We start from the raw sequence: 24787 nt of genomic DNA, 5'->3' as shown, positions 1-24787 counted from the left end.
TTGAGTAGAGATTTAAAAGAGTGGAGTGATTGTAATGCGTGATTGCAAATCCACTTCTGTAACTAACACACAAAGAGTTGCCTGGGTTAGACGCCATCTTGCCATCGTCAGGTTATCGTCCGAGACAGGTTATGAAACCAAGAGCTGGGCTTTTGAAATGACAAGTCCTACTTTAAAAATTTAAATGCTCTTTTTTGTTCTTGATAACCTACCATGGGGAAAATATTCTGACTACCTACCCTATTTATGTCTCTTAAATGTTATAAATCTCTATTAGCCTCTTTCACTTCAGGGAAGACGAGCACAGCCTACCCAAGTCAAGTTTATTGTTATGAAGTACAGGCAGAATGAAAATTTTGTCTGCAGCAGCATCATGGCCACATAGGCTCCGAAAACACACATGTTATGTATAATTTACCCATGAATTCTACAAAGTAGTGTAAAGAAAAAGTGTAAAAAGATAAACAGGACATTAGCACAAAAATATGCAATTAGAAAACAAGTCCATGGTAGAGCAAGAGGTGGTCCCTAGTGATCCCTTGCTGAGGTATGAATTAGGAATCCAGTCTCTTCCCATTACTGAAGCTGTCCAATCCTGGCAATATTTTTGTGAATCTTCTCTGCATTCTCTCAAACCCATTTGTATCCTCGATACTACGTGGCGACCAGAACTGCACACTATACTCCAAATACAGTCTAACCAGTCTTTTGTAAAGTAACATCACAATCTCTCAAGGCAATAATAATTTCATATCCCAAGGAAATACTTTCTTCACCATTCTATCTACCAACATTGTCACCTTCAGGGAACTATGGACTTGAAGTCCAAACCCTATTTGATTTCCCAAAATGAATCATCTCACACTCGTCAGGAATACATTCTATCTGCCAGCGCTCTTCCCAATTTTCCATCTGAATGATATCCTGCTTATTCTTGTGGATCAGACTACCACGTCATCTTGTCAAATGCCTTATTAAAGTTCATTTAGACAACATTTCTCACCCTCTCTACTTCATAAATCTTCTTCAATACAATTCAATGGCAGGACAGTGGTGCAGCGGTACAGATGTTGCCTTACAGCACCAGAGACACGGGCTCCATCCTGACTTAGGGTGCTTGTCTGTACGGAGTTTGTACGTTCTTCCCACGACGTGCGTGGGTTTTCTCTGGTTTCCTCCTACACTCCAAAGACGTATAGGTCTGCAAGCTAATTGGCTTGGTATTGTAAATTGTTTCTAGTGTGTGTAGGATAGTGTTATGTGTGGGGATCGTTGGTTGACGCGGACCCAGTGGGCTTGTTTCCGCGCTGTAAACTTAAAACTAAACATTCTGAAAAACTCAAACAAATTGCTGGGGCACTTTTTCTCTCTCACAGAGGCATGCTGAGAACACCCGTCATCTGTTTCGCCTTTGATGTACAAATATCCTGTCCCTTAGAATCTTCTCCAGTAATTTCCCTCTGACCCCTGCAAGGCACACTAGCCTGTAGTTACCTGGCTTATCTCGACTACTCTTCTCATACGAAAATCAATACTTTTCCGTATTCTGGTTTCTCATCTGTAGCTAGCATAGATGCAAAACTCTCTATCAGAGCCCCAGCAATTTCTTCCCTTGATTCCCATGGCATCCTGGAATAAATTTCATTTGGCCCAAGGAGTTTATTGACCTTATGCATTCCATGACACTGAAAACCTCCACATTCGTTATGCTCCGCAGAGATAATGCTCCGATAGAATGCTAAAGAATAATTGGGAAATGGGAGCAGATGTCAGCCCTACCAGTCCGATAAATCTTCTCCACAATTCATCAAGATCATTGCTGATCTTCTGCCTTTCCCAGAATCCCTCAAATCCCTTAATACTCAGAAATGGATTGAGCTCAATTCTAAATGAACATCGAACAACTGAATTTTCACAGGCATCCAAAGCTACATCCAAGCAAAGTCTCTGTGTGAAGAAATTTCTCCCAATAAAAAGCCTACATTTATTTTATGAAGTGTCCCTCATGATGGGCATACTTTCCCAGTTCAGAGATATATTTCCCCTGCCTCTAGCCTATCAAGCCCTATGAGAACTCTGATTTCTTCACATTCTTCTATATGGACAAATCAAACACCCTCCACTCAATTTCTCCTTACGTGGTAAATTCATCATCCCTGGGACCAATCGGATGTACCTTCATTACATACTTGCTGCGGCAAGTCCATCCTTTTCAAGGAAAGAGACCATACGGCATAAAACATGGCAGGTACAGTCTTTATAAGACACCAGACCTTATAAACCTCTTCACAAGGCTTTGTTACTTCACTCTTGTTATAAAGGTAAACACACCATTTGTCCTCCATTGACGTGTGTACATGGTCCTGATGGACATTAACATTAGCATTTAACAAACAGTCTGATTTTCTGCCATGTACACCGTATTTTTCAACATTATGTTCTCGCCTATGCACTCAACTTGCCCATATTTTTGTGAAGTCTCTTAACATTCTCCTTTCACTCATAATCCTACTTAGTTTAGTAATACAGCATGGAAACAGGTCCTTTGGCACAACCTTTCTATGCTGACCAAATTTTTGTATTTAACCTAAATCCTTCTAAAGAGATCCTATCCATATACCTGTCCAAATGTCTTTTAAACTTTGTAACTGTAACCACCTCTTTGACTTCCCCACCCAACAATGAAGGCGTTCATTTGGTGCTTTGTTCTGCCATTTTCTTACCTCCAATTCCCTCTCCTCTACTTTCAGTGTGAAGAAGGATCCCGACCCAAAATGTCACCCATCCTTTTTCTCCAGATATACTGCCTGACCCGCAGAGTTATTCTAGCACTTTGTGTCTATCCCCACATATCCCTTGCCAGGCTTTGTCCCACCCCCACCTCTATTCCAGCTTTCTCCCTCCTACTACAATCAGTGTGAAGAAGGGTCCTGACCTGAAACGTTGCCTGACAATGTTCCCCAAAAATGCTGCCCAATCTGATTTACTCCAGTATTTTGTGTCTTTTTTTTTGTAAACCAGCCACTGCAGTTCCTTATGTCACTCGTTATTAATTATCCCAAAGCTAAGGCAGACTATATTTATTACTTCAAATTGTCATCGATAGTGCATTCAGAAAGTATTCAGACTCCTTCATTTTTTCCCACGTTTTGTTACGTTACAGCCTTATTCTAAAATGGATTAAATTCTTTTTTTTTAATCATCGATCTACACACAATACCCCATAATATAAAAGCAAAAACAGGTGATTATAAATTTTTGCAAAGTAATTAAAAAGAAATAACTGAAATATCACATTTGCATAAGTATTCAGGCCCTTTACTCAGCACTTTGTTGAGGCACCTTTGGCAGCGATTACAACCTCAAGTCTTCTTGGGTGTGACACTACAAGCTTGTCACACCTGTATTTGGGTAATTTCTCCCATTCTTCTCTGCAGATCCTCTCAAGCTCTGTTTGGTTGGATGGGGAGCGTCGATGCACAGTTATTTTCAGGTCCCTCCAGAGATGTTCGAACGGGTTCAAGTCCGGGCTCTGGCTGGGCCACTCAAGGACATTCACAGACTTGTCACGCAGTCACTCCTGCGTTGTCTTGGCTGTGTGCTTAGGGTCGTTGTCCTATAGGAAGGTGAACCTCCGCCCCAGTCTGAGTTCCAGAACTCTCTGGAGCAGGTTTTCATCAAGGATCTCTCTGTACTTTGCTCCGTTCATCTTTCCCCCGATCCTGATTAGTCTCCCAGTTCCTGCCGATGAAAAACATCCCCACAGCATGATGCTGCCACCACCATGCTTCACCGTGATGAGCGGTGCCTGGTTTCCTCCAAGTTCAAGTTCAAGTGAGTTTATTGTCATGTGTCCCTGTATAGGACAATGAAATTCTTGCTTTGCTTCAGCACACAGAACATAGTAGGCATTTACTACAAAACAGATAAGTGTGTCCATATACCATAATATAAATATATACACACATGAATAAATAAACTGATAAAGTGCAAATAACAGAAAATGGGTTATTAATAATCAGAGTTTTGTCCGAGCCAGGTTTAATAGCCTGATGGCTGTGGGGAAGTAGCTATTCCTGAACCTGGTTGTTGCAGTCTTCAGGCTCCTGTACCTTCTACCTGAAGGTAGCAGGGAGATGAGTGTGTGGCCAGGATGGTGTGGGTCTTTGATGATGCTGCCAGCCTTTTTGAGGCAGCGACTGCGATAAATCCCCTCGATGGAAGGAAGATCAGAGCCGATGATGGACTGGGCAGTGTTTACTACTTTTTGTAGTCTTTTCCTCTCCAGGGCGCTCAAATTGCCGAACCAAGCCACGATGCAACTGGTCAGCATGCTCTCTGCTGTGCACCTGTAGAAGTTAGAGAGAGTCTTCCTTGACAAACCGACTCTCCATAATCTTCTCAGGAAGTAGAGGCACTGATGAGCTTTCTTGATAATTGCATTAGTGTTCGCGGACCAGGAGAGATCTTCAGAGATGTGCACGCCCAGGAATTTGAAGCTCTTGACCCTTTCAACCATCGACCCGTTGATATAGATGGGGCTGTGGGTCCCCCTCCTACTCCTTCCAAAGTCCACAATCAGTTCCTTGGTTTTGCTGGTGTTGAGGGCCAGGTTATTGCGCTGGCACCATATGGACAATTGCTCGATCTCTCTTCTGTACTCTGACTCATCCCCATCAGTGATATGTCCCACAACAGTCGTGTCGTCAGCGAACTTGATGATGGAGTTCGCACTGTGACTGGCTACGCAGTCATGAGTATAGGGTGAGTACAGCAGGGGGCTGAGCACGCAGCCTTGAGGTGCTCCCGTGCTGATTGTTATCTAGGCTGACACATTTCCACCAATACGAACAGACTGTGGTCTGTGAATGAGGAAGTCGAGGATCCAATTGCAGAGGGATGCGCAGAGACCCAGTTCTGCGAGTTTGGTAACCAGCTTGGAGGGGATGATTGTGTTAAATGCCGAGCTGTAATTGATGAATAACAGCCTGACATATGAGTTTTTGTTGTCCAAGTGGTCCAGAGCGGAGTGGAGGGCCAGCGAGATCGCATCAACCGTTGATCTGTTGTGGCGGTAAGCGAACTGCAGTGGGTCCAGGTTTTTGTCGAGGTAGGAGTTGATTTGCTCCATGATCAACCTCTCAAAGCATTTCATCACCACCGGCGTAAGTGCCACTGGTCGATAGTCATTGAGGCACGTCACCTTACTCTTCTTGGGCATTGGTATAATTGATGCCCTCTTAAAGCAGGTGGGGACCTCAGACCTCAGAAGTGAGAGGTTGAAAATGTCCGTAAAAACTCCAGCCAGTTGGTCCGCAAAGGTTTTTAGAACACGACCGGGTATACCATCAGGTCCAGGTGCTTTTCGGGGGTTCACCCCTCTGAAGGATTTCCTGACATCGGCCTCTGTGACTGAGACTGAAATACCATCACAGCGGTGACGCTTGGCAAAAAGCCCAAAGAGTTCAATCTTGGTTTCATCAGACCAGAGAATCTTGTTTCTCATGGTCTGAGAGTCATTTGGGTGCCTTTTGGCAAATTCCAAGCGAGCTGTCATGTGCCTTTTACTGAGGATTGGCTTCCATCTGGCCACTCTACCATAAAGGCCTGATTGGTGGAGTGCTACAGATATAGTTGTCCTTCGGGAAGGTTCTCCCATCTCCACAGAGGAACTCTGGAACTCTGTCAAAGTGACCATCGGGTTCTTGGTCACCTCCCTGACCAAGGCCCTTCTCCCCCGATTGCACAGTTTCGCCGGGTGGCCAGCTCTAGGAAGAGTTCTGGTGGTTCCAAAGTTCTTCCATTTAAGAATGACAGAGGCCACTGTGCACTTTGGGACCTGAAATGCTGCAGAAATTGTTTTATACCCTTCCCCAGATCTGTGTCTCGACACAATCCTGTCCCGGAGGTCTACGGACAATTCCTTTAACTTCATGGCTTGATTTTTGCTCTGACATGCACTGTCAACTGTGGGATCTTATATAGATAGGTGTATGCCTTTCCAAATCATGTCCAATCAATTTAATTTACCACTGGTGGACTCCAATCAAGTTGTAGAAGCATCTTAAGGATAATCAATGGAAACAGGATGAACCAAAGCTCAATTTTGAGTGTCATAGCAAAGGGTCTGAATACTTATGTAAATGTGATATTTCAGTTATTTATTTTTAATTACTTTGTAAAAATGTAATTTTGGGGTATTGTGTGTAGATTGATGATAAAAAAAATGAATTTAATCCATTTTAAAATAAAGCTGTAACAACAAAATGTGGAAAAAGTGATGGGATCTGAATACTTTCTGAATGCAATGTATGTAGAAAGAAAGGCTGCTGATCTGGAAGTGATATTTCAGGTATAAGCTGCTTTGGTTTAAGATTGATAAATGATTGGAATATTCCATAAAGCAAATATATGTAACATAAGTAAAAACATTGGAATTATTTGGGTACAGTGAAGTATCATGATGGAAGCATCTAACACAATTATAATGGTTAAAATTTGGTTAAAGTATTCAATAATAAATTTGAAGGTGATAATTCTGCAATATTCAATTTGTCTCACTATTGTAATATTCATTAGGTCTTACCTTTAAACCTGGCTCGCCAGGAGGACCATTTGGACCCTAAAGGGAGATAAGGAAGAAGGAAATAAATGGCTACATTTAATGTTTTTGTTTTTACTTATGAGTACGTTCTTAGCAATTGCCCCAATAATGGAGTGATGGGGCTTCTTCTTAAAATGTTGCAATCTTTGTGGCCACTGATTGATATTACGTAGGTTATTCCAGAAGACAATGAAGAAACAGTCCAGGATCCCATGTGACTTATAGAGAAGGACCTGGAGGTCATGTCATCCGCATGACATTGTATTCCTTGCTTTTGTAGGTGGGAGTAATTTCAGAACTGGGAGTGCTGCAAAGAAATTGAAATGATGATGCGAGTTCTACAATATTTATATACTTACTGGAGAGCCAGGGCGTCCATTTTCAGGTGGTCCTTTCTCACCTTGTGGACCTTGAAGACCAAGCAATCCACGCTCACCCTAATAAAATAAATCCGGAACACAATTGAACAAAATGTGCAAGGATGCAGCAAGAGTGCTGTGAAGCTAGATGGAGCTGATATCTAGCCTTATACTGAGAAGCCTAACTTACATATTAGTATTCCTTCTCCAAATTCAATAAAAGCTAATGCACCCACTGAGAATTAAGCAAATCTTATAGTTTAAAAATTCTCCTGGGTGGCAGTGTTAAGCACACCTTCCCCAGATCTGTGTCTCGACACAATCCTATCTCGGAGGTCTACGGACAATTCCTTTAACTTCATGGCTTGATTTTTGCTCTGACATGCACTGTCAACTGTGGGATCTTATATAGATAGGTGTATGCCTTTCCAAATCATGTATTAATTCCATTGACTAGAATTGAGTAGCAGAGTACAATATGCTGATGCATCCATAAACTATGCTTTACTGATTTTGTGTCAATTTCCAGGCACAAGTGTTGCATCTTTATGCACACATCAATCTTAATCAGATTAATTTAATTATGTACTGACTGAGTAGTGTGTGCTTTTTCAACAGCGATTATGACATTACATACCATTCAAATTTGTAAATCCACATTCATTGATAAGGGATGCATGAGATTAGTACTTTTATTATGACCATATAAGTATGCTTAGGGTTGATTTGAATACACCTTGCGTGATATCAAGCTCTGCTTTCATTATCACAGCTATCCCATAAAAAGGAATGCAAATAGTTGGTAAAATAAAAAATGTTGGAAATACTCCACAGGCCAAGCACCATCTGCAGGGGAAGAAACAGGGTTTACATTCCTGAATCTTTCATTCTGTTTCTTTCTCTGAAGATATATGTTTATTGCAAATTTCTGTAATTTCGCAAATTTTCTGTAATTTCGCAAATTTATGGCATTCACAGCAGTTTGCAAGTGGACAAGATTCTTATGCTGCCTGTACTTATGGGCATTTAGACGAATGAGAGGTATTCTAATTGAAACAGATTACATTTTTGGAGAGTTTGTACCTTGTGGATTTGGTCCATGACTTTCTCTGAAAATGAATAAGCATTAAAGTTTTCCATTGGTGTACATCTTTCAATTTTTCACTTCATCTGTACACCAGCTCTGGTACAATGTTTTCAGGAGCTTTTCCTCATTTGTTAACTGAACATTTGAATTACAATGGTTTGACAGTACAATCTATATGGACAGGCTAATTTTTAATACCTTGGGTCCTCGTGATCCTCTTGTGCCAGGCGATCCAATTTGCCCCTATTTGTAATTAGTAGTCAACAAATTAATCAAAAAGATGTGAAATCATGGAAGACACCATTGTGTTAATTTGCGTGTATGTATTTTAATATGGCATATATCCATTGTGTACAAGGGCACAAACCTGCTTTCCACGTAACCCTGTCCCTGGAAGTCCTGGGTCACCTTTGTCTCCTTTTTCTCCAGAAAGTCCAAGCGCACCCCCAGAATCTCCCTGCAAACAGATGCCTGCACTAGGTTACACAACTTGTCATCATGATGGTAACGTCAAAGCTATAAAATGTAAGCAGTAGAGAGGATGACATGCTTAAATGGTATCATGTCCTGGCAAAGGGCAGGGATCTAGGACCAGTTATGATGGGTGAAATAATTATCTCAGCAACATCAATCTCATACAAACATACCATTCCCCCTTTATATAATGAGAGTTTACTGTATTGCATATGTATTTATTGTTTGTTGCATTAATGGGCTTGTAAAGCTGCAGCAAATAAGAATATTAATGTTCAGTTTCTGGTAGAGACGATAATTAAATGCTCTTGATACCGCCATGATAATGATTATGCCATTGAACTTTGCAGCACAGGAACAGGCCTTTTGGCCCTTGTTGTCTGTGCTAAACATAACTAATCCCTTCAGCCTGGACATGATCCATTCCTTATACGTTCACGTGCCTATCTAAAAGCCTCTTAAATTCCACAATCATATCTGCTTCCCCTGGTAGCACGTTGCAGGCACCTAACACTCTCAGTGTTAATAAACTAGTCTCACACATCTCCTTTAAACTTTTCCCCCCTGACGTTAATGCTCTGCCCTCCAGTATTTGACAAATCCACTCTGGGAAAAGGATCTGACCGCCTATTCTATCTTTCAATATTTCATATAATCAGACTAAAATCAGACCTCCTCCAATTCAAGATCTTAACTTGATGACCAACCTTATCTCTTCCCATGGCTATTGCAAATTACAGGATTGTGAACATTGTTGTCTCACTGAAACTTCAGCCACTCATCTAGTTTAATTTCCTAAGATAAACTCAGGTACTGCCCTTTACATATTGTCTCAAAGAGCTCTCTTGGACACATTCTGCCCCATCTAAGCCCCTTGCACTGATCAATATTGGGTTAACATACCACACTACAATAACCATATTGCTCTCATACTTTATTGTGATTTGCATCCATTTTCTGTTCTTCTAATTCTGATTATTCAGAAGGATGTAATATCATCCCAGCAATGGCCTCTTATTCCTAATTTCTACCCATATCACAAGGTTGTGAGCCCTGGTTCTGAACTCACCAGTAATTGGGAATACTCTCCCTGTATCTAATCTTTAATCCTTTTAGAAATGTACAGGTTTCCATGAGATCCCTTCTAATTTCTCCAAACACTGGTGAATATAGGCATTATCAACCAAATCTTTCATCATACATTATCCTGCTACCACAAGAATCAGCATGGTAAACCTTCATTGCATTCTCTCATGGCAAAAACATCTTTCCTCGGAGAAGCAGAGTGAAACTGCACAGAAAACCCCAGTTGGGATCTCACTAAGACTCTGTGCAGCTGCAGCAAGACATCCTTGCTCCTGTACTCAAACTCTGCTGAAATGAAGACCAATACATTATTTGACTTCCTAAGTGCTTGCTGCACTTGAATATTTAAAAGCAACTTACGTATAGAACCCCAGGTTTTTTTGTATTTCCCATTTTTTGCAATCTCAAGACAAAATAGGGGTACCTTTAACTATTATCACTGGATCATTCGTGGAAGAGTGTACTGGCTGTCCATTTCACACCTCACATCATTTTATTTTAATTGAGAAAAATTACAGCAACCACAAGATAATTTGTGGCAATGCTGTATTTTCGGAACAAGTTAGTCTCAAACACATCATATTTCTCGATATAGCTGCAATTTCCCCCCTTTCTCCCCTTTAATCCCAGAATTGCCTACAGAAGTTTGATAAGGGTGCACAACACTACATTTTCCCCTAAAAGAAACAAGCACTTGGTAATAAATGCTCCTAGCACATGACCCATGAATGAAAAGATAAAGGGATTAAAAATTAAATTATGTGCAAAATGGACTGCAGATCTGCATTCTTTTGCAAAACAAAGTTACAATTATCCCAGAAATATTCCTGAACATGACAATAAAATCAAATGAGATAAAACCTTGTCACCCTTTCTGCCCTGTTCGCCCGGTTCTCCTGTCAATCCCTGGTAAATAACAAAGGAGAAAAAAATAGTAAGTAGTCATTAGGCAATCATAATCAGAACTGGCAGCAGCTGTGGCTATTTAATACACAGATTTAAAAAAAATAATTATAATAAAATAATACAGTGAATCTGTTAAAGTCTATCAAGCTCTTCGTTGATCAGTGATATGATCATAATTAGAAAGTAGAAAATATTTTAATGGAAGGTTACATCAAATGTTCAGATGTCAAATTAGTTTGAAGTACAATAGCCCTGCTTTGATTTGAAGATTATGTACATGCATTTTCAAGGAAGTTCTTAGTTTTTCTTTAAGATGACATAAATAAATGACAAATACTAACTCTGTTTATTTCAGGCATTAAAAAATGTTGGAATTAGCTGCGTTGAAGTTCATCCACAGCTGCCATTGCAGGAATCAACCCAGTAAACCTTCATTGCCTTCTCTCCATCGTAAGAACATTTTTCCTCAGAAGTTGCTCAAAAAACTGCAGTTAGTGTCTCAGTGAAGCTCTGTTCAGCTGCGGCAAGACATCCCTGCTCTTGTACTCAAACCCTCTTGCAATGAAGACCAACATGTCACTTGATTTCCTGATTGCTGGCTGCACTTGAATGTTTGAAAACAATGTGTACAATGACCCCCAGATCATCTTGTAGTTCCTATTTTTGTAATCTCAAAACAGAATGGGGGGACTTTCACTTTTATCACTGTCAATAATGGATCATATAACAGCACCAATGTAATGTATTCTATCCAAATCTAGTTTCTTGGGTCTAATGGATAGAAATTTCTCTTATGCCCAATTCATAATCTAAACATATGAAGTTCAACAAGCAAAGCAACATAAATATGAAGGTAATGTAACTACGGTACATATGGATAAACTGGTATATTTGTTTATTGGGTGATCTTGAATGAATAACTACTGATGATGTGCTTGGCATTGGTTTTTCACCTTATCTCATTTAACTCTATCATCTTCCTTCCCTCAAAAGTTTATAATATTAATAATAATAATAATAATAATAATAATATCTTTTATTGTCATTGCACGTCAGTGCAACGAGGTTTAGTATGCAACTTCCAACCGATATAAAAGAAAAGTAAAATAAATAAATAAGCTGTGTGACGTGACCATCCGAGGGAGACAGTCCAGGGGGGGTGGGGGGCACTCAGCAGAGCCGGTTCAGAGCCTCTATAGCTCTGGGAATAAAGCTGTTTCTGAATCTGGAGGTTCGGGCGTAGAAGGCCTTGTAACGTCTGCCGGAGGGAAGTAGTTCAAACAGTCCGTTACAAGGGTGTGAGGAGTCTTTATGGATGCTGATGGCCTTCCTGAGGCACCATGTGTGGTAGATGCCCTCCAAGGCTGGTAGCGGTGTCCCAATGATCCTCTGCGCTCTGTGGACGACGCGCTGAAGAGCTCTCCTCTCCGCCTCCGTGCAGCTGAGATACCACACAGAGATGCCATACGTTAATATGCTCTCTGTGGTGCAGCGGTAGAACGTTGTCAGCAGCTGTTGGGGCAGACCAGTCTTTTTTAATGTCCTCAGGAAGAACAGTCGTTGCTGTGCCTTCTTGACCAGCACAGCGGTGTTGGTGGACCATGTGAGATCCTCTGAAATGTGAGTGCCCAGAAACTTAAAGCTGGACACTCTCTCCTATCTTATCAATCTTTCCCTTGAATTTACCATTATTGTTTACCCCATCTGTTCCAACATATGTACATAGTTAATGTTCATGGTGTAATAAAGTTGATGAATGCAGTGAAGATGCAAGCACCAAAGCCTGATCCAGTTTAATGACAGAACAGGTGCAATAGGGCTATTCCTGTTTCCACACTGCATCTCTAAACTAAACTAAGCAACGTTTAAACAAAGGATTAGTAACAACTGGTTATTCAAACAGGAAATTATAAATGTTCTGAAAATTAACATGGATTTGGGAGTGGTAGTGGGGTCAGCAGGAAGCTGAACTTCCTCCACAAAAGGATGATTTGGGGTATCTTATAGAAACATATAAAATTATAAAAGGACTGGACAAGCTAGATGCAGGAACAATGTTCCCAATGTTGGGAATGTTCCAGAACCAGGGGCCACAGTCTTAGAATAAAGGGGAGGCCATTTAAGACTGAGGTGAGAAAAAAACATTTTCACCCAGAGAGTTGTGAATTTGTGGAATTCTCTGTCACAGAGGGCAATGGAGGCCAAATCACTGGATGGATTTAAGAGAAAATTAGATACTCTAGGGACTAGTGGAATCAAGGGATATGGGGAGAAGGCAGGCACGGGTTATTGATTGGGGACGATCAGCCATGATCACAATGAATGGTGGTGCTGGCTCGAAGGGCCGAATGGCCTCCTCCTGCAACTATTTTCCATGTTTCTATGTTTCTAAATACAAAACGGACTTCAAAATGTGAGATATAAAGATGTTCAAGACATACTTACGATTTCTCCTTTTAATCCTTTGGGGCCTATCAGACCTGGTAATCCTGGTCGACCCTGTGAAGCAGTTGGAATTCAGAACTACAACACACTCGATGTGGCTAAATTGCAAAGTCTCGATATTCACAATGCAATATCAAGAATACAACAAAATTGTTTTTGGTCACATAACAAAATAATATATAATAGTCACCTCAAAAATCTGCTGCTTCAAGTTACACTAAAATAAAAAATCAAACAGAAATCTCATGGCTAAAGTAAGTCAGAAAACATCTAACTTATAAATACCTCCAATCCTGGTTCTCCATTAAGTCCAGGTAGCCCAATTTCTCCCATTTCTCCCTAAAAATATGGATCAGAGTAGATGAGTGGTTATGCATAGTGGTTCAAGATGAACAATACAATTGAAAAGAGAGAGCTCTATATTAACATTCTACCTTTAATCCAGGGTTTCCGTGCATTCCTTTGTCTCCTTTTGACCCCTATAAGGAAGCAAAGGGTGGTGAGGATGGATTTTACCACCTTTACATGTGCAGAGCCAACTCAAGATTGTGCTGAATTGGCTAGATATATTTTCTGAGTGTTTGGAGTGTTTTTTTTTGTTTCAATATTTGGTTCCGTTTATTGTCTCTTCCCTTCCAGGAACACACAGCTTGATGAAACTGCGGCCTTCTTAAATATTGGGATTCTTTTTGCCTTATTTATCTCAATGGCATAACATTGGTGGTCTTGTTTCCTCTACAGTCCTTAACACATCTAAACTGTTTGCTTCTCAGTATGCCACTGGGTTCCCAATGGTTCAATCTTGATATTTTGCTTCCAAGTTCCTGAGGTTTTCATTAAAATTAAGTCTATACTTCTGCACTGGATGAGAGTCATCAAATCTTACAGCACATAAATAGGCTCCTTCGGCCAAGCTTGTCCACGTGACTTTGATGCCTATCTACACTAATTCCAATTGCCAAGCAAGTACAGAGGCAGGTAAAGGAGAAAAGAGTATCAAGAATAACGAGATGTTAATGATGGGGTGGGAGGCAGGAGAGATTAAATGAGAAAAAGTTGATAATTCAGATAGAAAAGAGATTGTACTGAGAGGTGCTCTGGTAATTTCATCAAGGATAACCCTTAGCCATGGAATTGGCAAGGAAGGTGGCATCTTCATACTGATGCAATGTAGACACAGAGTCCTTTAAGGAAGCAGAGTGGAATGTTTAGTCAAATTTCTGACAGCAAATGGGTTTATAGTGAAGAATGACTATCTCCCCTTGCCCTGTTTTATAATCTGCTCTTCCTTGGTAATTGTAACTCTATAATCTGCAATCTTTTAATTTTCTCTTTTGCACTATCTGATGTACCCTTGGATGTTATGATTTGCCTGGAAAGCACAGAAAGCAAAGATTTTTACTGCATGTCAATGCACGTGACAATATATACCAATACCATTATTAATAATCTGTGAGAAATTATTTAGGTAAATAAACACCTCAATCACAGGAATCATTGGATTCTTCACTTGCACAACCTCTCATGCAGACATTTACAAAAATTGTTTTACAAAAATACAAATATTACTGGAAAATGTTTCCTGGTTTGCAGGATCTTGTCAACTGTGCCTGGCTAAAATTAGTGGTTTAAACCTACAAGGGTCAATATACCAAATGGCGATGTTTTTGTGCAGAGATAAGGCAAGCACTGGATCCCTCTGTGCTAATGTAGTCATTATAGCCTCCATATATGGTAAGATGGTCCAAGTCCCAAAGGTAAATCATGCTCGACTAATCTTCTGGAATTTTTTGAGGATATAACTAGGAAAATGGATAAGGGAAAGCCAGCGGATGTAGTGCACCTGGACTTTCAGAAAGCATTTGGATAAGGTCCCACATAGGAGATTAGTGGGCAAAATTAGGGCACATGGTATTGGGGGTAGAGTGCTGACATGGATAGAGAATTGGTTGGCAGACAGGAAACAAAGAGTAGGGATTAACGGGTCCCTTTCAGAATGGCAGGCAGTGACTAGTGGGGTACCGCAAGGCTTGGTGCTGGGACACGGTTATTTACAATATACATCAATGATTTACATGAAGGGATTCAAAGTAACATTAGAAAATTTGCAGATGACGCAAAGCTGGGTGGCAGTGTGAACTGTGAGGAGGATGCTATGAGAATGCAGGGTGACTTGGACAGGTTGGATGAGTGGGCAGAAGCATGGCAGATGCAGTTTAATGTGGATAAATGTGAGGTTACCACTTTGGCAGCAAAACCAGGAAGGCAGATTACTATCTAAATAGTGTCAAGTTGGGAAAAGGGGAAGTTCAATGGGATCTGGGGATCCTTGTTCATCAATCAATGAAAGTAAGCATGCAAGTACAGCAGGCAGTGAAGAAAGCGAATGACATGTTGGCCTTTATAGCAAAAGGAGTTGAGTATAGGAGCAAAGAGGTCCTTTTGCAGTTGTACAGGGTCCTAGTGTGACCACACCTGGAGTATTGTGTGCAGTTTTGGTCCCCTAATTTGAGGATGGACATTCTTGCTATTGAGGGAGTGTAGCATAGGTTTACACGGTTAATTCCAGGGATGGCGGGACTGTCATATGCTGAGAGAATGGAGCCGCTGGGCTTGTATACTGTGGAATTTAGAAGGATGAGAGGGTATCTTATTGAAACATATAAGATTATCAAGAGTTTGGACACACAAGAGGCAAAAAGCACTTTCCCCATGTTGGGGGAGTCCAGGACCAGGGGCCACGGTTTAAGAATAAGAGGAAAGCCATTTAGAATGGAGACGAGGAAACACTTTTTCTCACAGAGAGTTGTGAGTCTGTGGAATTCTCTGCCTCAGAGGGCGGTGGAGGCCGGTTCTCTGGATTATTTCAAGAGAGAGTACTTTTAAGATAGGGCTCTTAAAGATAGCAGGGTCAGGGGATATAGGGAGAAGGCAGGAACGGGGTACTGATTGGGGATGATCAGCCATGATCACATTGAATGGCGGTGCTGGCTTGAAGGGCTGAATGGCTTACTCCTGCACCTATTTTATATGTATCTATTTTCTATGTATCTAACTCCATTTTCATTTTTAAATCTGTTTATAACCACATATCTGGGCATCTGCCCTAATGTCCTTTATGTTTGGTATCAATTTCCATAGAATATGCACTTGTGAAATGCCTTGTGATGCTTTCCTATATGATGTGAGTTTAGGTTGTAAGTTATTGTATTGACAGCAGCAATTAAAAATTAAGGGTGATCTGTTCTGGTTCCTTCATAAGAAAGATACAGCATCTCACTAACTGTATTATATTGTGGACATTTAATCTATCTTCCTGAAGCAACATAAAACAAACATTTGGGGTGCTCTGCAGAACAATTGGAGTTCCTCCTCAAAGCTGGTGTGAGTGTCAAGGTCTGATTTTTTAATGATGTAAAGCTCTCAATATAAGTATTGTTAGCTGAGCAGACTGGAATTTCAGTACAACTAGTAAACAGTTATGGTCAAGGAAGTTGTCTCCATGGACACTGGTTCCATGTCTAACATAAATAGCTTCAATCTACTGAAAAAAAAGCAGAAGAACTAATTTTCAGCATCAAAGTGACCATCTCAGATCATCAAAGGTGTAATCTAACTCCCTTTTCAAATGCCTACCTTTGGTGGGGCAAACATTAATGAAGGTAAAAGGTGATGTGAGTTTACCATGCCTTGATAAGAATGAAAAATCAGCAGATAGTACAGCAATTTTGCACATTGACTATAATTTATTCAGTTCCCACTTATGCTTATGAGTCATACAGTGTGGAAACAGGCCCATCAGCCCAACATCCTTGCTGACTCAGGAACCTTCCTAAGTTTGTACCATTTGCCTGCGTTTGACCCATATGCTTTTGAATATTTCCTACCCATGTACCTATCCAAGTCTATTAAACGTTGTAATTGTACCTACCTCTACGAATCCTTCTGGCAGCTCGTTCCATATATTCACCATCCTCTGAAAAAGTTGTCCCTCACATCCCATTTAAATATTTCCCCTCTCACCCTAAACCTATGCTATCTAGTTTTAGATGCCCTTTATGGTAAAAAGACATTTTCTACTTTATCTATGGCCCTTGTGATTTAAAAAAATACAAATTCACCCCTCAGCCTCCTTCACTCTTACTAAACTTGTCCAAGGATTCCACAATCCCAGGTGCCTGTAGCTGACCCATGCTTCCTTTTTTACTGACCAGAAGCTCAATATCTTGTCATCCAGGCTTCTCTACTCCAATCTCTACTAATTTCCCTTCACCACGACCTTGAACTCTTGCTATCTCACATTTTAAAGCCTCCTGCCTGCTGGGAACCCTTTGCCAGCAAATAACCTATTCCAATAATCTTTTACTGCCTAATACCATTAACAGTTGCCTCATCCCATTTTAACTTGTGGAGCAGTTCTGTCCTTTTCCATGACTATTCTATGACAAATGGAACAATGGTCACTGGTTCAAGGTGTGCCCTCGCTGACACAGTTCACCAGCTCTGCTCTATTTCCCAAGAGTAGACCACTTCCTCTGCTAGTCAGGATAAAAGAAAGGGATAAGGAAAGGATATTGGTCATGTGCATGAATTAGCTATGAACCATCTACGAACTTAAGTTATTCTTTCCTCATTGCTCCAGAACTCCTGACTTCTCCAGAAGGTTTTTGCTTTCCATATTCACATTTCACATTCACATTCAATCGACATTGACATCCATTGCTCTTAAATTTCTGATTTGAGATTGCCCTGATTCCTAGAAGCTTTGACCAATTGCCCACAGAAGCGAGCAAAGGTTGTGGGAAAGCTTGAGAATTAAAAAAACTTACAGGAATTCCAAATTTTTGCAGGGCATATCCTGAAGCCACTCCCTGAAACAAAAGAAAAGACAAGAAGCTTTATGAGAGTTGAAAATTAAGTTGGTCAAGATTTTTGTCAGCAGCAGCTTGCCCTCTCCATTCTCATTTTTCTTGTTCTTCTTCTTGTATTTATAGCAGTTGACTGCTAGTACTTGTCACTCCATGATTTATGCTTTAGTATTCTCTAGCATTACGTATATTCTCCATTAGCTGTATTTATCTGCTTAAACGTGTCTATATATTGAACTGTCAAATATAGATTTTTTTTTTAAAGAGTGAACATAATAATCCTTTAAATTGACGCATTGAATGGTTACTACTTTCACATATTTTCAGTGTTATTCACATATTTCAGCATTATAGTTAAAGCCACTGCAGAGCACAGAGATAGAATCCAGTCATTTGGATATCTTCAAAAGAACTGTGAGAACATTTAAAAAGCGAAGGTTTTGTTGTAGAATTCTATGGACTGGATTCAGGAAGGAATATATTTTCAGTACATTTTTCAAAGGAAAAACTATCAGCTGCGAGAAGGAATCAATGCAACACAGCTCTGGAAACTGTTAGCCATGTTGGATGTAGACAACAATGCTGGAGAAACTCAGTGGGTGAGGCAGCATCTATGGAGCGAAGGAATATGTGAATAGTCTCGGGTCGAGACCCTTCTTCAGCTTGATGTGGGGGTGGGGGGGGTGGCGGGAAGAAGAAAGGAAGAGGTGGAGACAGTAGGCTGTGGGAGAATGGGGAGGGGAAGGAGGGAGAAAGCAGGGACTCCCTGAAATTGGAGGTCAATGTTACATAGAAACATAGAAACATAGAAATTAGGTGCAGGAGTAGGCCATTCGGCCCTTCGAGCCTGCACCGCCATTCAATATGATCATGGCTGATCATCCAACTCAGTATCCCGTACCTGCCTTCTCTCCATACCCTCTGATCCCCTTAGCCACAAGGGCCACATCTAACTCCCTCTTAAATATAGCCAATGAACTGGCCTCGACTACCCTCTGTGGCAGAGAGTTCCAGAGATTCACCACTCTCTGTGTGAAAAAAGTTCTTCTCATCTCGGTTTTAAAGGATTTCCCCCTTATCCTTAAGCTGTGACCCCTTGTCCTGGACTTCCCCAACATCGGGAGCAATCTTTCTGCATCTAGCCTGTCCAACCCCGTAAGAATTTTATAAGTTTCTATAAGATCCCCTCTCAATCTCCTAAATTCTAGAGAGTATAAACCAAGTCTATCCAGTCTTTCTTCATAAGACAGTCCTGACATCCCAGGAATCAGTCTGGTGAACCTTCTCTGCACTCCCTCTATGGCAATAATGTCCTTCCTCAGATTTGGAGACCAAAACTGTACGCAATACTCCAGGTGTGGCCTCACCAAGACCCTGTACAACTGCAGTAGAACCTCCCTGCTCCTATACTCAAATCCTTTTGCTATGAAAGCTAACATACCATTCGCTTTCTTCACTGCCTGCTGCACCTGCATGCCTACTTTCAATGACTGGTGTACCATGACACCCAGGTCTCGCTGCATCTCCCCTTTTCCTAGTCGGCCACCATTTAGATAATAGTCTGCTTTCCTGTTTTTGCCACCAAAATGGATAACCTCACATTTATCCACATTATACTGCATCTGCCAAACATTTGCCCACTCACCCAGCCTATCCAAGTCACCTTGCAGTCTCCTAGCATCCTCCTCACAGCTAACACTGCCCCCCAGCTTAGTGTCATCCGCAAACTTGGAGATATTGCCTTCAATTCCCTCATCCAGATCATTAATATATATTGTAAATAGCTGGGGTCCCAGCACTGAGCCTTGCGGTACCCCACTAGTCACTGCCTGCCATTGTGAAAAGGACCCGTTTACTCCTACTCTTTGCTTCCTGTTTGCCAGCTAGTTCTCTATCCACATCAATACTGAACCCCCAATGCTGTGTGCTTTAAGTTTGTATACTAATCTCTTATGTGGGACCTTGTCGAAAGCCTTCTGGAAGTCCAGATACACCACATCCACTGGTTCTCCCCTATCCACGCTACTAGTTACATCCTCGAAAAATTCTATAAGATTCGTCAGACATGATTTACCTTTTGTAAATCCATGCTGACTTTGTCCAATGATTTCACCACTTTCCAAATGTGCTGCTATCCCATCTTTAATAACTGACTCCAGCAGTTTCCCCACTACCGATGTTAGACTAACTGGTCTGTAATTCCCCGTTTTCTCTCTCCCTCCCTTCTTAAAAAGTGGGGTTACGTTTGCTACCCGCCAATCCTCAGGAACTACTCCAGAATCTAAAGAGTTTTGAAAGATTATTACTAATGCATCCACTATTTCTGGAGCTACTTCCTTAAGTACTCTGGGATGCAGCCTATCTGGCCCTGGGGATTTATCGGCCTTTAATCCATTCAATTTACCCAACACCACTTCCCGGCTAACCTGGATTTCACTCAATTCCTCCAACTCCTTTGACCCGCGGTCCCCTGCTATTTCCGGCAGATTATTTATGTCTTCCTTAGTGAAGACGGAACCAAAGTAGTTATTCAATTGGTCCGCCATATCCTTGTTCCCCATGATCAACTCACCTGTTTCTGACTGCAAGGGACCTACATTTGTTTTAACTAATCTCTTTCTTTTCACATATCTTCATGTTCACATGTCCCACATGTTCATACAGCTGGGGTGTAAACTGCCCAAGCGAAATGTGCTGCTCCTCCAATTTGCAGTGGGACTCACTCTGGCCATGGAGGAGGCCCATGACAGAAAGGTTGTATTCGGAATGGGGAGTTGAAGTGCTGAGCCACCGGTAGATCAGGTTGGTTAATGCAAACTAAGCGGAGTTGCTGGGCGAAGCGATCGCCAAGCCTGCGCTTGATCTCACCAATGTAGAGCAGTTGACACCTAGAACATCGGATGCAATAGATGAGGTTGGAGGAGGTTCAGGTGAAGATTCTGCTTGGGTCCTTGGATGGAGTCGAGGTGGGAGGTAAAGCGACAAGTGTAGCATTTCCTGCGGTTGCAAGGGAAAGTACCAGGGGAGGGGGTGGCTTGGGTGGGAAGGGACGAATTGACCAGAGAGTTATGGAGGGAGCGGTCTCTGCGGAAAGCCGAAAGGGGAGGAGATGTGGCCAGTGGTGAGATCCCGTTGGAGGTGGCGAAAAGTTGGATGGCCGCAAGTTGGATGATTTGATTCTTTGGCACCATATTCTGATGATCCATTAAAAAAAATGAGCTCACCAACAACATTCAATTAAAACATACGGTGCAAACTGCTTTCATGAAGCTAACAGGTGAAGGATAGCTTAAGAGGGAAAAGGTCTTCTTAAAAAAATACTGGCCCAGGGATTCTAAATTAACCAAACCATCATGAGAGAATTTAAGAAAGTAGTTTCTTGTTCACATTCATTGGATACATGGATGTGTTTAATGCTATTTACTTGCTATTTCCATTTATCAATAGGCCATTTCAGACAAGAGCCATTGATAAAAGGAACCCGTCACCTCACCTAGTTTGAGATGTGTATCTTGTTAAGGTGACAGGTTTCCTTTGAATGTTTGGATATGGGCTACTATTTCCTTCACTCCATAGATACTGCTGCACCCGCTGAGTTTCTCCAGCACTTTTGTCTACCCTGGGCTACATTCGGTAGGGGGAGAAGGTTCTCATCACGATGCATGGTAGTTCATGCAAACTAGCCTATACACACATGTGCAAACAGACATGCACACGGCCTTCAAAATGTTTCACAGTTAACGTCTGCTGGTAAAAATATTAGTGGCAGCAGGTCTCAATATACAGAAGCTACTCTTCTTGTGTGACCTCGATGAATGGGCCATCTATTTATTTTAATTTTGTTCGCCATGGCCCTAAAGAGTTACAATGAGCACCTGGATGTTCCAGTTTCGTCCTAAATCCAAACATGAGACGGTATGAAAACTGTCTACTGTAAATTACACCTTGGGTAGGTTGATGATAAGATAATCGGGAAGAGTTGATGGGCATGTGAGACAGTTTAGATAATAGGAAATAACAGCAGAGGCATCGCAACAGAGTTTATACCTACCCTCAGTTACTGCTCACACACAGCACCATTCAGTGATGCTTTCCTTATTAGGGACACTAAGGACCAACGTAACAAACTTTAACTCAACCCAGATCAACAAGGAACCTGCCATCGTCTGTCCCAGTTTCCTTCCATAGGAAATGGTGAAGGTGCAATACGAAGAAACTACTTTTACTATTTTAGTATCATGTACAGGTGATACATTCTCATTCTCGTATTTTCTAATGACATAGAAGCAGGCGACTTAGTTCAACGTGTCTATGTTGGCTCTCAATACATTTTCATCAGTCCTGTTCTTTCTCTTATTTCCCTGAACTCTTCTAATCTGTCACACATAACCATCAACTCTCCCCGATTCTCCTATCACCGACCTACACTAGGGGTGAAGTGCAATAGCCAATTAATCTACCAGCACAATAGTAGGAATTGGAGCACCCATGAAAATCAATATCATCACAGGGATAATGTACAAGATTCAGCAGGTAGCACCTGAGGACACTGTTTTTTAGTCTATGCCACTCAGGCACTTTGATCAGAAAAATACAATCTTATCACTGCAATAAAAGTTTGCCATTGACATTTGACCTGTGAACTCTGCCCCTTTAAACCACGTAACATTATCCTAGTAATGTGGGAGACAACGTCTCCTCTACCTGAAGGTTTAAAATTCGTTCAGATTATACTACAAAAAGTAAGTAAAGATAATTTACCAATCTCGGTGGGCCAGGGGGTCCCATTAATCCAATGTCACCCTGAAAAATAAAACTAATTAGTGGAAAATGGTAATCTATTGCATGGTATTCGTGCAGTGGGGAAGAAGGAGAGTCTGCCTAATTTGACAGCTGCTTTCTTGTTTTGAATCCAGTTTGCAGCTGCTTCAGTGGTGACCCAAATCTATGCTAAAAGGCATCTCCACGACGTTAGCAAACCTGAAACGAGAGAAGGCCATTCAACGACTGAGTTCGGCCTTTCCAACAAGGCAGGGCATAGCCAAGGGAGCTGAAGCATCAGAGAGATATTTTGCAAAAGGATTAACCTCTGTGAAATTTCACCCGACTGCCTCTTCCTGTCCTATAACTCCCAATTCACATCAAAACCAAATAAAGCTCCATCAATCTGCAGCTTTAGAAATTAACTCTCTTTGAGAATCTCATTAAAAGCTAAAATAATCATAGATAATAATAACAGATGATCAAATACTCTGTGGGAGATGTGCCATTTGCCCCGGGATGAGTAACATTGATGAATGCACTCAATTGACGTCCTTGGTTTTTCTGTTTGAGTTTCCAAGTTACAGAGAGATTTTGCATATATTTATCATCTTGATGGCTTTATTTAAGATATTAATCCTGAGGATTATTCTGTATTGCTTAAAAAAAGAATTGTATTGGACAGATTGTCCAGTCAGAGAGATTGTTAAGATGTTACCATGGTTTAATGGCCTACTTTAAAACTCACCTTACAGGTGATGGTTCAGTCAGTAAATCCATACTGTCATGATATCAACCTTTAATCTGATTTTCTCCTGTGGGATAGAGATGCTCTGCTGATTGTCAAGCCAGCAAGTTAAAATCCAATCATCACAGTGGGCTGAACTCTTGGAATTTCAATCCTGTTTTCCCTCTATTTCTCCTGCTCTTCTTGTGCTTCCTACCCTTTTCTCTTTGCATACATGCAGTACCTTTGAACGCAACTTCCTCCAATGGCGCATTGAAACACCATGTTGCTGTTGCTCATTCCATCTGCAGGCTTGTGCAAATCACCTGAATAGAGGGCTAACAATCTGCAACATCAACATCAGTTGGTGACTATTTCTGGGCACTACCAATGCATGGCTCCTGCCTTCTGCCTCAGTTACCTGGTTTTCATAAGACCCTCCATGATGAAATGCTTACCTTTGATCCTTTCTCACCGCTTGGCCCTTCTTGTCCCTTTAAGGAAATAAAATTCAGGAATTAATATAAAGTAACACAAGCACGGTGGCATAGCAGTAGAGTTGATGCCTTACAGCACCAGAGACTCGGGTTCGTTCCTGACTACGGGTGCTGTCTGTATGGAGTTTGTACGTTCTCCCCATGACCGTGGGTTTTCTCCGAGATCTTCGGTTTCCTCCCACGCTCCAAAGACGTACAGGTTTGTAGGTTAATTGGCTTGGTATAATTGTAAATTGTCCCTTGTGTGTGTAGGATAGGGTTAATGTGTGGGGATCGCTGGTGGGCGCAGAGTGGGTGGGCCGAATGGCCTGTTTCCACGCTGTATCTAAACTAAACTAAAAATACATTGTCACATGTAGAGTAATGATGCAAAGCAATTGAAGGTGTAACATTCAATTTGATCAATTCAAAAACTCTTACATGGTCTCCTTTTATTCCTTTTGCCGCATTCTTTCCTGAGGGCCCAGGATCTCCTCTGGAACCCTGTAAAAAATGGCCATCATTACAAATAGGTTGAAAAGACATTGGTAACTAACCTTTACGGTTCTGATAGAGGATCTTCAATCTGAAATATCCATTCTGTTTCTCTTTTTACAAATGCTAATTGATCCTGTAGGGTGTTTCCAATTCTTTCTCTTTTTTATTTATAGTTTGCATATCTTCAGTAAGTAAATCATTCTTTCATTTCTTCATGTATGCATTGGTGTCACAGCCAAAGTGATGGTTTGTGCCCTTCCACAATGTCTGTCTGCTGTATTTGCTACACAGAAACTGGACCTAGCACATTGATACAATCAAAGAAAGCCCATCGACGCTTCTACTTCCTCAGAAGATTGAGGAGTTTTGTAACATCAATGAATTTCTACAGGTGCAATGTAGAGAGCATATTGTCTACTTGCATCATGGCTGAGTTTGGCAACTCGAATGCCCAGGTATGAAAGAGATTTCAAACAAGTGGTGGACACTGCCCAGT

The 24787-nt window shown here is 41.3% G+C and overlaps 1 protein-coding gene across 1 annotated transcript in view; it reads right to left on the bottom strand.

The window, feature by feature from the left end:
• Window positions 1-24787, bottom strand: part of col19a1 (collagen type XIX alpha 1 chain) — a 344957-nt gene that overhangs the window by 73115 nt on the left and 247055 nt on the right. Inside the window, exons 22-33 of the mRNA XM_033021894.1 lie at window positions 24235-24297; window positions 23776-23811; window positions 22591-22632; window positions 17791-17832; window positions 13396-13440; window positions 13247-13300; window positions 12962-13015; window positions 10472-10516; window positions 8418-8507; window positions 8249-8293; window positions 6964-7041; window positions 6587-6622 (exon numbers count right to left, since the gene is read on the bottom strand). Of these exons, the coding sequence (XP_032877785.1) occupies window positions 6587-6622; window positions 6964-7041; window positions 8249-8293; window positions 8418-8507; window positions 10472-10516; window positions 12962-13015; window positions 13247-13300; window positions 13396-13440; window positions 17791-17832; window positions 22591-22632; window positions 23776-23811; window positions 24235-24297 (630 nt within the window). The remainder of the gene's footprint in view (window positions 1-6586; window positions 6623-6963; window positions 7042-8248; window positions 8294-8417; window positions 8508-10471; window positions 10517-12961; window positions 13016-13246; window positions 13301-13395; window positions 13441-17790; window positions 17833-22590; window positions 22633-23775; window positions 23812-24234; window positions 24298-24787) is intronic.

Source organism: Amblyraja radiata, chromosome 5 (assembly GCF_010909765.2).
Source record: "Amblyraja radiata isolate CabotCenter1 chromosome 5, sAmbRad1.1.pri, whole genome shotgun sequence".
Lineage (NCBI taxonomy): Eukaryota > Metazoa > Chordata > Chondrichthyes > Rajiformes > Rajidae > Amblyraja > Amblyraja radiata.
The sequence above is the reverse complement of the archived record's forward strand: the minus strand, read 5'-3'. Positions and strand labels throughout refer to the sequence as shown.